Below are 15,358 nucleotides of genomic sequence, written 5' to 3'. Positions count from 1 at the left end.
ATGGTGCTGTGTCAGCCTCCTCATCTCCATCCCCAACTCCAATTCTGTATCTCCAGGGAGAGCATCTCGGAACACGTTACTAGAACACAGGTGTGGCTGAGCTAAAGCACAAAAATAAATACCCAGGCTGCCTTCAAAACCCAGCTGTGACCCACGGAGCACGGGGAATGCAAAGCTTTGGCTGTTGTCACTGCAAATCACTGCTGAGCTGCCTCAGCATTGCAGACAGGTGGACATAGCATAAAAGAAAGGTTTTATAAAATAAGGTTCAGGCCCTGCTACTCGGGCTAAGCTAGCAGCTAGCTTGTAAGTTCCCGTGTGAAAAATTCAGAGGAATGACAATCAGTTTGCAGAACAATCTATTCTTGTAAAGAAAAACAGGTTGCACCTGTAATAACAAAATATATGTCCCACGAGAATCTGTGAAGAAAATATGTAAACTAACCAAAAATAGAGAGAGATTTGATGGATGTACACACAGGCCCTTTACCAGCGAGTAAACTGAGTTTCAGTGTATCGTTAGCCAATTAGATTTAACAGGGTGCCTTCTGATATTTCCTATTAATAAGAATAAAGGATATTGTAATATATATGATATATATATATCATTTTAATATATAATAAAGGATATAGTAATATATATAATATCCTTTATAATATAATAATGCTTTGTGAATGAAGCATTGGCTTTTCTGCATGAAGAAACTGAGTCCTGTGTGTTTGTACTGCAACACCTCAGCAGCAAGTCCTCTGGAAAGGAAAGCACCTGGGGGTGGGTGCATTTTCCCCTGGAAAAGGAAGGAAGGCACTGGGGGTGGGTGCATTTTCCCCTGGAAAAGGAAGGAAGGCACTGAGGGTGGGTGCATTTTCCCTGGAAAAGGAAGGAAGGCACTGAGGGTGGGTGCATTTTCACCTGGAAAAGGAGGGAAGGCACTGGGGTGGGTGCATTTTCCCTGGAAAAGGAAGGAAGGCCCCTGGGGTGGGTGCATTTTCACCTGGAAAAGGAATGAAGGCACTGGGGTGGATGCATTTTCACCTGGAAAAGGAAGGAAGGCACTGGGGTGGGTGCATTTTCACCTGGAAAAGGAAGGAAGGCACTGGGGTGGGTGCATTTTCACCTGGAAAAGGAAGGAAGGCACTGGGGTGGGTGCATTTTCCCTGGAAAAGGAAGGAAGGCCCCTGGGGATGTGGGTGCATTTTCACCCAAGTGGTGCTGCCCAAGCCCTGCTCTGGCTCAGGATGGGATGGATGGGATGCTCTACAGCCCTGTGCTGCCCAGCCCCACATCAGGGAGGGCAGAGGGAAAGGCTTTGGCACCCAGAGCTGACAGCCAAGGGCTGCTTTACCTCTGCCACCAGTGCTCCGTGCCCTCTGCAGTGCCCCTGTCCCTCCCGTGCCTGTCACCACTGCCCTGACTTCAGCTCAGAGCACAGCCTGGCCCCGGGGCTTTTGATGACAACGGGAATCTGAATTAATTTGCCCAGCCAGAATGATAGTTCAAGAGGTATAAAAGCCTTGGAATCATGAGGGTCACATAGCTGCAATTAGAATATTTAAATGGCCAGCTAGGATGAAGTTTACAAAGTAGAGTTTATGTCCTACAGAATCTGGAGAAAAAAAAAAACTGTAAATGTTTGTTATTTTCTCCCAACAACAGCTACTTATTGCTGCCTTTGTTGAGCGCGGACTGAGTTATTTATTTACTCGTGCATTTCTTAGTATAAAATATTCAGAGTTTATCCTAAGCAATGCCGTGGTTTGGGTAATGATTGTTTCCTGGGACTGGGATCTGTGCCCTTTGCATTTCTGCTCTCCCAGCAGCCAAATGCTAAGCCATAGAATTGTTTTCTTCCTCTGAAGTAGCAGCTGCTGCCTTGGAAGACACCATAAGCATCTCTGCCGAAATCTGTGTAATTGCACATGTCGGTGTGGTCTGCTCTGAGCGAATCCTTCTCCCAGACAAAACACTGTTTTCTCAAGCTGGCTTTGAAGACTGTGTGTGTTCAAATATAGCTTCAGGAAGGCACACACATATATTTTGCTATAAACTGTGTACAATGTGTGCTGTATACAGAATATTAATGCCTCAATATGTGATTTTGTGCTGCCTCGTTGGTATCGTTATTGCCATACATGGAGCTGGCTTGTGTGCAAATAGAACTCCAAACACAAAGTTTCAGCTTGGCACAGTCCTAAAACAATATAGATTCCCACCTGTTGTAACAAGATTTTAATTCAAATCTTTAATATGCAGTAAGTGGCTGTGGTCCTCTCTTCTGATCATACTTTGTCAAGCTAAAAAACTAATTAGCAGAATCTGGTGACCTGGATGTCAGAACCTCTGATATTTCAACAAAGAGCAAAATCCTTAATTCAACAGCAGACATATTGTAGAGAGGTCTGATGTGCTCTCCTGCCCACCCCTAATGACTCATAAAGATGAACTCTGTATGGGGACAACGAGAATGGGCTTTTTGTCCAAAATACCCAGAAATTGTAAGAAGCTCTAATTTATAAGTTTGATAAATTGCAAACAGCTCGATGATAATTCATTATTGCCCTAACTTAGGCATATCTCTCTACAGATACAAAAGGCAAGATGTTTAATGAGACAACTTTTTCTTTCCAATAAATCCTCCTGGGACAGGAGTGTCCCTGGCACTGCTGAGACAGAGACAGCAGCAAAACCAGAACTCCTCAGTCCCAAAAAGACTCCTCAGCTCTGACCTCACTGCAATTGAGCAGGTGAGATTAAAAGGACAGGATGGGCAGGGAGAAGGACTCAAATTAAACACTCACACTTCAAAAGCTTTCCCAGCACACAGCCCCAGCCTGGCCCCTGTCACGTCTGCAGGGCTGCCAATCCTGAACCACTCATTCCACTGAAGAAAAAGATCACTTAGCAAATAAGATCTAGCTCAAAATTCACAGTGTGATGAGCCAAGTGGCACCAAAGTAAATCCATCATATAAACAAGCAGAGAGGATTTTCACTGCTTCCAGGAAGAGTTTGGCCTCGTGGAGGAAGGTAATTTCTGCACGAGTGATCACAAAATAAAGCTGTTAGATAATACTGCGATAGGTACTCAAAAATATGATAGATGGAGGAACAAGATTGGCTCTGCTTTATGTACAAGTCCATTGCATTTTTGATCACATACTTTAATGGCAAAGCAGCTGCAGAAGTTGCAGATTACAAGCTCTGGCTTTGTTTTCAGAGCTGCTGCATAAATAGTTGTAGTTAACAACTCCAGGCGGGCGCTTCTTTCTGTAAATTGTCCCAAGAATGTGCCATGAGTCTGCAGCAAGGGATTGTTCTCAAAAATTCAGCGTCATCTACATTGGAGAAGCTCAGTGTCTCTCCATTTCCCTGTTTGTTTTTTGCCCATGGATCCTTGCTGCAGTTTTTGTGCTGGGGTTGGAGATCTCTGTGCCCAGGGCTGTTGGATAAGGTCCTCAGTCATTCATCTGCTTTGTCTGGAAGAGGGAAGAACTCTCCTCAGATTTAATCTATTTCAGCTATTACCTCTCTGCCTTTGTTACACTGGTTTTTTCTGCATATTAGATAAAGCCTGGCTGGCTGCTGCCAGGAAAATTAGGTCTTCTATTGTTTTACCATTAATTATGGAGAGTTCAAGATAAGGTTTGTGTTCGAAAAGTAGAGGGCAGGAACGGTTTGAATTTGACTTTCATTATAATTAGACAGGAAATTATGAAAAGGTGGAAAATAATTCATTGAAGAGCTTTCCTCTAGCAAGATAACAAGGAAGGCACATTCTGGCCCAGATGGAGTTGACGGGGTGTTATTGAGCACCATTGTTCCGTGTGCCTGTGCTGGCCACGGGGAGCCTGTTCCTACTGATTCATGTGTGGGCAGAAATGGGCAGGGGAGGCCCCTGACTCCCTGCTGTTCTACTGAGGGCCTTTTCTCCCACAAAAAAAAAAAAAATATAGGCTAAATTAGTCCTAATGGAGTAAGGCATTGAGTGACTGCAGAGATTAATTGGAACAATCAGTCACTTTCTGTGTAACTTGCAAAGGACACGGAGTTATGACTAATCGAAGGATGAATTAATTGGGCAGCTGTCTCGCTTGCAGTTGAGCACTACTGAGATAAACATTTGGGCTAAGAAGGTGTCCTCGTTAGAATTTCTCCATTTGATGCTGATGGTGATGTTTACAACTACCCTGAGACTCCAGAGTTTCAGAATTTCCCTTCACGTGGAATTGCTGCAGCTCAGGCTCGTAGAGGCATTTTCCAGTGGAGGGCATGAACCTTGCCTGCAGCTCCTGACTAAAGGCTGCCGTGCCAAAGCCCCTCCGGGTCCATTTCCTTCCTCAATAAACCTTCTCCAATCAACTTCTGCCAAGCCTCCACCATTTCTTTCTTTTCAGATTTTATTTAGGGTTTGCAGGAAAAGCAGGACACGGGGACAGAGGTCCTGGAAGAGAGGAGTCCCTGCAGAAGACCGCTGAGGTGAATGAGGTGAAGATGAGGATTTTGGCCACTCAGAGTCAATAGAAGCTTCAGAAACCAAATAATGCAGGTGGAGGAGGGGAGAAGGATGAATTTCTCTCCTTGTTAGCAGATAAGGAAGCAAGATTCCAAGGGGAATGAGTGATTTACCCACAGTCACACAGGAAATCAGCAAGAGATATGGAAATTAATGCTGAGAAGCATTTCAGTGCCTTAATCATAAAGCCAATCTTTTCCCTCAAATGCCAACAGCATTAAACGTTCCTTTTAAATAATGGAATAAGCAGAAGGCTTTCACTGACTTACAGCAATGTTTCTATCCAAATATTTTAGAGGGCAGCCCGTTCCAATTTCCATTTGGTCAGTGGTAGGACTTATGTCCAAAGCTAGGAAAGAGGGATTGGGATGAACTAAATCAAGTTCACCTGTCAGAATCCTTTGAGGATCATATGCTAAAACTGCAAGGTCAAAAAACCCTGTGTGTTTTATTATATTTATGTATTATATTTACCACTAATTAGGTAGGCTTTGGAAAAAGGGGCTGAAATATTCTCTCCTTGGGAAGCTGTTAAACTGTTAAATGGCTGAGAACAGGGAAGATTCCCAGCTCTGGCACACAAATAAATCTCTTGTTCATCTCTTATCTCTTTGCTCGTCTCTGAGCAGCATCAGGTCACTACGCAGAGAAACACATTTTGTATAAATGCATAAGAGCCTGGGTGGAAGCCTGTTTTTATTTAATCTGGCTTCAATTAAATGTCTTAACTGAAAATAATGATGTTAGAGCAGTGATCAAAGAATTATCTCATTAATTGGCTATTAAATCATTAGCTATTAAACAGAAATAAAAGGTTAAGAATGCAACACTCTATTCTGCCCAAAAGAATAGGAATACGTCTCCAGCATCAAAGAAACAATAAAGGCAGAATTAACAGTGAAAAGAAGCTTAAGATAAGGCAATTAGATCCAAAATGCCTGGCAACTCTCATTAGAGGGTTTAGCACTACAACCTATACGGAACAGGCAACAGAAATTCAGAAGCAAAGTCAATATTGACTTTACCAAAGGGGCCTGTAAACAGAATATGCATTTTTCTGAAAAAATATAGGCACATAAACATTGTACTAAATTTTAACTCAGCTAATTAATTGTTATGGATTCAATCTTGCAGCCAATACATATATTTGCAGTTAAAAAATTATGCCTGAACAGCATTTGGTCTCAGTAATTGGTGACTGGAATCATGCAAGTATGCTGCAATTTTCACAAAAATAACATTACTCCCCATTTCTACCACCAGGATAAGGCAATATCAACTCAACAAAGACCACATTCAAACCTCTTGGGTTTGTTCACTATATCCAAATATTTGAGAGACGAGTACCAGGTCTGGGAGAGGGTCCCAGGAGCATTGCCTACTGTCAGTGATTTGAGACCCAAATCATTTCCTAAAGCAGGCAAATGAAGCCCTGATTTATATCAAGTCACTACCAAAAAAACTCAAAAAAACCATTGTAAATCCTGTCTGGTTCAGTCCAGTATTCTCAAAGGACAGCAAGTCCTAGGAACTCAATTAATAAAAGTAAAAGTCCCCACACAGCATCTTTTGGATCTGGTTTTCTGAAGTGCAAAAACAAGACAGTCCCAGCAATATGTTGATGATGTACAACTCGATGCTTGAGTTTATAATCTACAATTCATTGTTCATGTTTATCAACTGATAAACAATACTCACTAATCAGATAATAGCTGTATGCTACGCAGAGAAAAAAAGATAAAGAATAGCAACATTTATCAAGGCAGACTTTTCCTTTGACAATTAATTTAGTCATAAACAAAGATATTTATCCATGTTCCTGTTGTAAGGACCTTTAAAGAAATTTGGTTTCCAGAAAAAGAAAATGGGATCTTTTTTTTGCCCTGATACCTAAGGGAAAATATGGAACCCATAAAAAATACCAAGAAACCCCACCCTGTACAGAATTCCCTGTAGTTCATTTATAAGTTCATCTGAAACAAGAACACCCCCAAACAACATAATAAAACAAATGAATCTATTTAAGATATTCAAGAGCACCTCTTTTATGTCTAAAAGTAGTAATAATAATAATAATAATAATAATAATAATAATAATTAGTATTAGTATTAGTATTAGTATTAGTATTAGTATTAGTATTAGTATAATGAGCTAAAAACTGGAAGCTATGCAACGGTGTCAGAAGTCAGGCAGGCAGAGTCTTGATAAAGTCACAACACAATTTTCATCACAATGTCAGGGACACAAAACCACCTGAACATAATATTTTAAAAAAAACCACTAAAACATAGCACAATATTGTTTAAAAGCTTGCAGCTCTCATTTTAAGACTATTTTTGCAATACGGTTGTTATTTTCTATTTGTGTTACTTTCCTCCGGGTGTTGGTACAGTTCAGGATTAGAAGAATATAAGTTCATTATAAGAAACTCTTGGCTGGCGATGCAGCCAGAGCATGAAGGAAACTTCCTGCCCCCTGAGCCAATATTCTGCATTATTGCTGTGGAACCATGGACAGGGACCCGCCCAGAGGAACAGAGACCCCTCCATGGGATCCATCAGCCACGTCAGAATGAGGCAGAGGAACACCTGGGCAGCTCTGAGCAGCCACAGGACCCTGCAGCACCTCTGGGAGCTCCCTCCTCACCACCAGGGCAGCACTGGGGAACGGCTGATGGAAAATCCTGTTTTAAATCAGGAGAAACCAGGGGGAAGAATTGCTGATGTCTGACTCCAGTTCAGAAGGCTGAATGATTTCTTTATTATAACTATACTGTAATATATTAATATACTATTTAAAGGAGATACTAAAACTACAAACCTACTTTTTCTAACTACCTTATCTAACTCACTCCCAACTCCTGACCCTCTCTGAGCCCAGCCCCAGGTGGGTTGGATTGGCCACCAGGCTCAAACAATCCTCACCAGAATCCAACCGAGCATCACCCCAGGGAAACAATTCTCCAAACCCATTCCACATAGGAAAAACAAGGAGCAGAAATAGAAATTGTTTTCTCTTTCTTCTCTCTGTGCACCTCAATGAGAAAATCCTGAGAGAGAGAAGAACGTGCTTGTCACAAAAGCCCAGTGTGGAGGTGCTGGAGGAGGAACAAAGCCACCAACTCGTGTGGTGCCTCACCTTTACGACGTCCTCGTCGGCGGATCTGCACTCGGTGGAGTCCGAGACGTCGACCACGGCCCCGTCCTCCTGCACAGCGACCACCTTGACTGGCACAGCCACCGTCCTGCCCGTGAGGATGGCTGTGTTGAGGATTTCTGTGTCCTGGGTGCACACACAAACACAGGATGAGTGTTAGAGCAGCACAACACCAGGAGAATGTCACCGGGGTCGTGACAGCGACAGGCACAGGATGGGCCCCCCCCTTGCATCACCCTTCCAGTAACTTTTCAAGGAAAAGCTGCATCAGGAGCACCAAGCCCTGGGTCTGGCAAACGTGGGTTTACTCCTTCTGAGCCCATTTACAGGGATTCATTCCAGGCCCCTCAAAAAGCCTGAGATAGGAAATACTGCTCTGAATCAATCCCCTTTTCATTTTTCAACTTCCATAAAACTAATTGCTTGCCAGTTGCGGGGGGAAAAAATCAAAAAAGTTAGCACCATTTGAGGGCAATGGTACCTGTAACACAGCACTGACTGCTCAGTAGGATCCCCAGGGCATCAGCAGCTCCTCCCACCCCTTTCCAGGGGTCTGGGAGGTGATTCTCCACCATCACAACATTTCTTCCTTCCTGTTCCAGCTAACTCTGCTGTGAACCGACCATTTATTTCCATAAATACATTAGGAGAAAAACTATGCATCCATATGCAATTTTTTTAGTCTTTCCCCATCCAAATCCCACCTAGAGACGCTTAACCATGTTTATCTGCAATCCTGATGAATTCACAGTGCTGGCACTCTAATGACTCCATTACAAAGCCTTCCTCTCTGCCTCACTTTGATGAATTACTCCAAATGAGTTGCTACAGAGGCCCTGCCTGGCATAAGCAGGTCCAGGGTGAGGGAAACAGCCTCTGCAGAAGCAGCGCTGACTGCCAGCCCAAAAGTTGACACACAAGTGGGGCAAGGAATGATCTGGGATTTCACAGGGATTCATTCCGGGCCCCTCAAAAAGCCTGAGATAGGAAATACTGCACTGACTCAAACCCCTTTTCATTTCTCAACTTCCATAAAACTAATTGCTTGCCAGTTGGGGGAAAAAAAAAAAAAAAAGTTGCTTCAAACTAATCTAACTTTAAATTCCATTATTAGAATTGGTGGAAGAAGGAATGGATTTTAGTGAAAAATTTGATGGCAGCTTGCATAGGGAGATATATTCACTATCATTTGCTCTGGCTGCTGGCTAGATTGATAGAGAATAATGGGCATTGACCACAAGCTAAGGACAGCTGGAGAAGACCAATAAATACTTGCAACTAAGATGTATTATTAATCAATATTCGGAACCTTGTGCAAAAAGCGCCCTGAATTAAATGAGCTGCAGCACTAATAACAGCAGTGCCAGCCACCTCTGAGAGCCTACAAGAGGTTTATGGGCAGCCAGAACAGCATCCAGCACAGGCTGGAGTCCATTTCTGATCAGAGCAGCGCTGAAAGGACGTGCTCAGCTCCACGCTCAGACCTCAGTGTGATTTAAGAGTCATCCTGAGCAGAGAGGCTTTGCGGAATAACACCTCAGGAAATAAGTACAGGCTTTGTTCTGTTCTCTGCGAGGCACAAACCAGATGTTTTACACAGTAAATGACTCTCTAGTTTTTGTTTCTGCTGAACGGGGTCATTTATAACCAGCTGCCAGGCAGGAGAGAGGGACACAGGCAAAGAGAGAAGTATGTGACAGAAGTGGAAGTGTGAAAAAAACAACTGAAAATCCTTTACAAAGACTGAGATTTGAACAAGGCTGAGGAGAAAATGCACTGCCAGGTGAAAGACAGCACTTAGGTGCACCTCAGATGGAAAAAGGTTTTATAAGACAGCAAAGAGAAACTGGAGGTAATTCATCCACAAGTCAGAGAAGAGGTAGTTAGATTTCACCACCGCAAACATCCCATATATCCTGAGCCCTGAAAGAGCAGACATTTGATGAAGGCCTGGTGGTCCTGGGTCAAATGGCTCATGAAGAGCAATTCTCCAACACTCTCCAACAATAGATGATCTTCTTCAACGCATCTGGGGCAAATCTATTTTGGCCAAGGTCACAAACAATGAGCACACAACAAACTCCGCTTCCCAGCTCTCTGTTAGCACAGCCATGAACTGCTCCAGGTCAGGCAGGCAGCTTGTGTCCATAACAGCTGATCAAAGCACCAGGGAGTCAGGATTAACCTCTCCTGAGTCGGGATTAAAGGGCTCTCTGCACCTGGTGGCTTGGAACAGCTCCTCAGCAGGCCTGACCCGTCTCTGTTTGCTTTTTGTGCTGTTTGTTCCATCACCTGCCTGTTGACCATCCCGTGGCAAAGCCTCCAGCCCCTTTCGAAGCCTAAGAGCTCTTTAGCTGCCAAAGCTGCACTCAGACTTTGGTGCACTGAAGGACAAGGTGAAGTTTATAAAGGCATTTGCATTCCTTCCAGAAAAGATGAGCGTGGGACAAGCTCAAGCAGCAGACCTGTCCTGAACTTCCCCTGCTTCCAGCACACACAGGAGCCCTCCGTGCTAATTAGCTGGTGCAGCCTCACCAGCCCTGCACTTCTCTGTAAGCACTTCCACCAGAGAAATCAATATCTCAGCTGCCTGATGCCTGCAGCGAGTCTTACACAAATATAATGGGCTGTGTAAAGGCCTTAAGAGCTGGCTATTTATAGACTGCAAAAATATATTTCCTCTGAGGAAGAAATAGGAACTAATTCACTGTCCAGTAGATTTATAAACAGACTTTTTAGTGCTTATTCAACAAGTCATAACATTTTATCGAAATTCTGTAAAGCTTGGTTTGCATTTCCATGGTAGAGTTTCCTGCAGGAAAAGAACTCCTAAAAAACTGCTGCTGAACTTCAGCTCCCTGTGCTGGTGATTTCTGACAGCATCTGCAATGTACAGAGGGGATGTACAATGTACACTGTGCTGATTTAGGTGGGAAATCGTGTGTGACTCCACAGGGCACAGTGAAACATCAGCACCAACACCCAGGGACCACCAGCACCATCCTCCAGCTGTGGGCACTGCAAGGTCCCCAAAGAAAAACTGGGAATCCTTTCCCATTTCTTTTGCTGAGGTCAGATCTTGACCAACTCCTTCAGCTCAGCAGCCTGGGTGGAAGCTACACATTCATATCATAGGTTCCATCCCTGAATAATAATAATAATTATTATTATTGTGTGTGTTTATCTGCAGCTATCTGCACCTGAATGCATTAACACTTCAGCAGAGCTCTTCTTAATTACAACTGTAACCTGCTAATAGCATTTCTTTGTTGTCTGAAGGAATCTACTTCTCATGCAGCCCAGGCTAAATTAAAATTTAATACAACATCAGGTCGCAACAGAACTAGGAAGCAAATGACAGCTGTTTAATTAAAACCTAAAGCTGATTAGATGGCACTACTGAGAGAAATACTCAAGAGGAAGAGCTGAAAACTACTGGAACTCACGGCCGGGATAATGGCTTTATTTAAATATGAATAAACACTGCACACAGCGTAGTAAATGTTTGACAAGTGTTGGGTTTGGACAAAGGTGGAGGAAAAGTGAATGGGAGATGTGTCAGGAGCCATGAGAGAGCTGTGGCTGCAAGCACTGCTGTCACCTGGGGATGCAACCAGGAGCTGGGACTGCTGAGGAGTTGAAACACAAATTTTAAAGAATTTAGAGATTTAAGTGGAGCCAAGATTTTAGTGAGAAATAAGCCTTACTAGAGTTAAATAAAATAAATGAGTAGGCCTTGATGAAGTTAAGAGTTAGTAGTTAACGAATAACAGATTGCTTGTCAGCACAATGTTTAGTTAGCTGGGTTTGTAATCAAGAATACACAAACTGACAAAGAGCTTTTAGGAACATAAGACAATTGTGGCCTCCTCTGTTCTGAAACCAACTGAAGACAAGGAAGGGGAGTTCTACCAAGAGTTCATTTTCATATTTGCATTGAAAAGGTAGAAAGGTCAGAAGGAGGAAGATTTCATTGACTTCCTTATTTTGGGACCCCTCCCCATGCAAGGGACACCGACCCATTCCAAGGAACAACCTTCATGCTGAATAGATTTTGAAATTATCACCATATGAAGTGAGGAATGGGATGTACAAAATGATGAATATGGATTTTTATTTTGGGTATTCAATACTTGTATGGATAAAAAGACTCCGTAATCACCTGGAAGCCGCGGTGTGGATTTGGCAGCTGTCCCACACACAATAAACACAATAAACACACACTTTCTAACATTAAACTGTTAGAGAGTTTTGGTCCCTCACAGTTGGCTATCGGTACTAGATCAATATCCATGTTTTTTAGTACATCAGAGTCACTCCCATGGGTGGGCACAAATCAGCTGAGCAGCTCCAGGCACGGAGTTCCCAATAATTGTGCTTTGTACACCACCCAAACAGTGACCCAAATGCTCCTTAGGCAGGTGCTGATGGCAGCTCACGCAGCTCCCTGCACCATGCAGCACTTCCACCCTATTTTGGTTGAAAAATGAAGACGTGGAGAAATCCATTGCCCATGTCACAAGAAAGCACCTCAGGAGCTGGGCACAGGTCAGCCCTGCTGATTGCTGCCCCTGGGAGCAGCCAGAATCCGTCCCCAGAGCCCGGGCTCCCCTGACAGGTATCATCCCTGTGATTAATGCACCAGCTGCCTGCGTTTTTCTAGAGGTTAACAAAACATGCTACACTACACTAAACCCAATAAACACTCAATTGTAAATCAGGAGGGAAACCTAAAGCCAACCCTATTCCACTGACAAATGCTACAGTTAAATGCCTTTTGGCATTCAGCTGAAATGACTGTCTTTAGTGAGGAAGGCAGAGAGCTGGAACATTTGTCTGTAGAATTGCATTCCTTCATTATTATTTCTTTCCCCAGAGTGTAGCTCACGAAAATACATTTGTAATATTAGAAGGAGTCTTTTAGGAACCAGTTCTTCTGCCTGGAAACGGCATCTCTTAAAAAATGTAAATTACAGGGCAGATTGTGACGTGTGGGCTGGGCTAGGGGAGGGTTTTTTATTTGATAAATTATTCACCACCTTTTGCTTCAGATCAAAGAGCAAGGCAATATAAATCCATTAAGCAAGCTTAATATATAAATTAGATGCTTTGCTGAAATTATTATAATCCACAGCAATTCTGTACTTTTCCCCCCTCGTGGCTGAATACCGTTTTAGGTTTCCAATACATATTAATGAAGCCTGGGTGTGAGAAAACTCCATTTTCCTCCATTCTATCAGGTAAGATATACCATTCAGTCACCCAAAGGCAAGAACAAACAACTGGGATTATGTGTTTATGAAAGATTAGAAAATGTAAACAACCTTGCAAAGAGATTCTTTTCTTTGACCTTTTTTCCTTCCTCATTTCCTTTCCTTCCTCCCTCCTACTAAAGGGAATTCAGCTACTTCCTTACTCTGCAAACATCATTTCAGTGCAGCCAGTGGTGGAATCACTCATTTCCCAAGTTCTCAGATATTCCCACTCCCTCCAGCATTCACTCCCCTGCTCTGGCTGTTCCCTCCTGCCTGCTAGAGGGGTCAGTTTGGCCAGATGGACAATCACAAAGCCCAGCCAAAGGTCATCCTCATTCTTCTTGTTTTCCTGCACGGAGGTTTCAGAGGTTTCATTATCTGTGGGGTGGCTGAGTGTGGGACCCAGCACATCCTCTGGCTGCCCCAGACCCTGCAGGGGCTCAGAGACCTTGGCACCAAGTCACAAACACCTGTGGCTTCCATTTTAGCCCATGGAAAAAGCTGCCAACTCTGTGTGAGCAATTACAAACCACAAGGGTTTGAGCAGTGTGGTAGTTGAACTAACACAGGGTGGAAAAGTAGAATTTTGGGGTTTTTAGAATGGGGTTCAAGGGGACAAGATGGAGGGATTTGGGCATGTCCTGACCTTCTTCTCCCTCTCCTTGCCCTCCATGCCTCGCTGTGCTGGTGACACTTTTCTGTTGGTTTGAGGCACAGACACACTGTCCAACATAAATGACAGATAATGGCATGTTATTGTAAGCCTGGCACAGGCAGTTTTTGGTATAAAATGGGGAGCTGCCCAGGACTCAAGGCAGACTGCCATGGCTTCTGAACTAGGCAGACCTCAGCAGGTCAGAGAGAAAATATGATAGAAAATAAGAAATAAACAACCTTGAAAGCACAATCAGAAGCATTCCAGGCTCCTCCTTTGGCTGTGCTTGGGCTAAGGGAAGCACAGACTCTTTCTGATCTCTCCTGGGGTCACCCTGACCTAGGAACCCCCGAGAGAAATCCACACCAAGGAAGGACAGGCAGGTGCAGGTGTTCTGCAGCAGGAGTTGCTGCAGCTTGAACCTTACTCAGAGCTCCCTAATCACTGCTTCTCACCGAACAATGGAAGCAGCAGCCATTAGCCTAATTGAATATTATTCTAGATGTGTATCAGTGCTGCAAAAACAATTTGCTTCAGCGCAAAAAAGCACGATCCAGAGACTCCAAAGCAGAGTCTCATTTCAGAACTTGTCTTTTTGCCATGGAGACACTGAAGGAAGCTCTGATCTTAGCAGAGTGTACCTGGCACACAGAGCCAGCGGGAGGGGGAACTCTGTCTTGGAGTTCATGGAAACTAAAGCTGAGATTTACTCCATTTCATGTTTTTTCACAAAGGAAATTCAGCTCATTTTGAGGTTTATGTAGGATGAACAAGAAAAACCTGCTGCTGAAGGTGAAACCTGATTAGACACACAGAGACTGTCATTTCTGTGACCTGAGGCAGTTTGGGTTTTTTATTTTTTTTCATAACTCAGAGCAGATCTGCCCCCATTAAGCAAAGGTTCAGAACACAGCCTGGTGCACTTGGCAGAAGTAATTGCAACCTGTCAGGCAGATTCCACTGTGCCTTCTGCATGAGCAAAAGCCTTTTCCTGAGCCTGGGCTCAGGTTATTTCTCCTCAGCACATCATGTCCAAACCCTGCTTTGTGACACCGTCGCTCTCAAGTGCACACCTGGGGCTGGAGGAGCTGGGGAGCAACTATTGTGTCCCTGATCTTAAATGTCTGCAGAGAAGACAGGCAGCAAGAGCCCCTGACTCGTGTTTCAGCCAACAAACACAGGGCCTAAAGTCATCCTGAAAGTCTGGGAAACTCTGCCAGCCATTCACACTGGAATTTTTGCTGTATTCAGAAATCTGTGCAGGATCCGGATGCTCTCCTGACACGCTCAAGCCAGTCCATCTCCACAGCGGGTGACTGGGAACCATTTTAAAGCATATTTAGAGTTTCGCAGTTCATTTAAAGATATTGTTTTCTCCCTGTTTGTTCCAGGGAAACAAAATCATGTTCTGACTTAATAAAATTGTGGCTCCCCTCTGACTGAAATCAAACAATATCCCCCTGCAAGTGGACACAAAATGGGCAGAGTTCTCTACTCGAGAGCAGTGAGTGTACAAACTGATACACTAATGATTGTTTCCAAATGGCCATGAAATAATTAATCTGAACATTCCTCGAAGGCATTGTTTTCTCCGCCGAGCGGTCTAAGGAGAAATGTCTTGCCGTGGAACATAATTATCAGATCCACTTGAGTACCATCAGCAGTCAAAGATACAATTTTCTGGCTCTGTATGTTTGTCCCACAGACTTAATAATATTTAACGACATCAGGGACGGCCATTTGGAAAAGTTTCCTTCAGACACTTCTCTAACTCTTTT

At 43.6% G+C, this 15,358-nt stretch overlaps 1 protein-coding gene across 1 annotated transcript in view; it reads right to left on the bottom strand.

The window, feature by feature from the left end:
• The window catches only part of TMEM132B (transmembrane protein 132B), a 223,336-nt gene that overhangs the window by 29,249 nt on the left and 178,729 nt on the right, over positions 1–15,358 (bottom strand). Inside the window, exon 5 of the mRNA XM_031506201.2 lies at positions 7,653–7,796. Coding sequence (XP_031362061.1) covers positions 7,653–7,796 — 144 coding nt within the window. The remainder of the gene's footprint in view (positions 1–7,652; positions 7,797–15,358) is intronic.

The sequence above is a fragment of the Lonchura striata genome, chromosome 18 (assembly GCF_046129695.1).
Source record: "Lonchura striata isolate bLonStr1 chromosome 18, bLonStr1.mat, whole genome shotgun sequence".
In the NCBI taxonomy this organism is placed as follows: domain Eukaryota; kingdom Metazoa; phylum Chordata; class Aves; order Passeriformes; family Estrildidae; genus Lonchura; species Lonchura striata.
The sequence above is the reverse complement of the archived record's forward strand: the minus strand, read 5'-3'. Positions and strand labels throughout refer to the sequence as shown.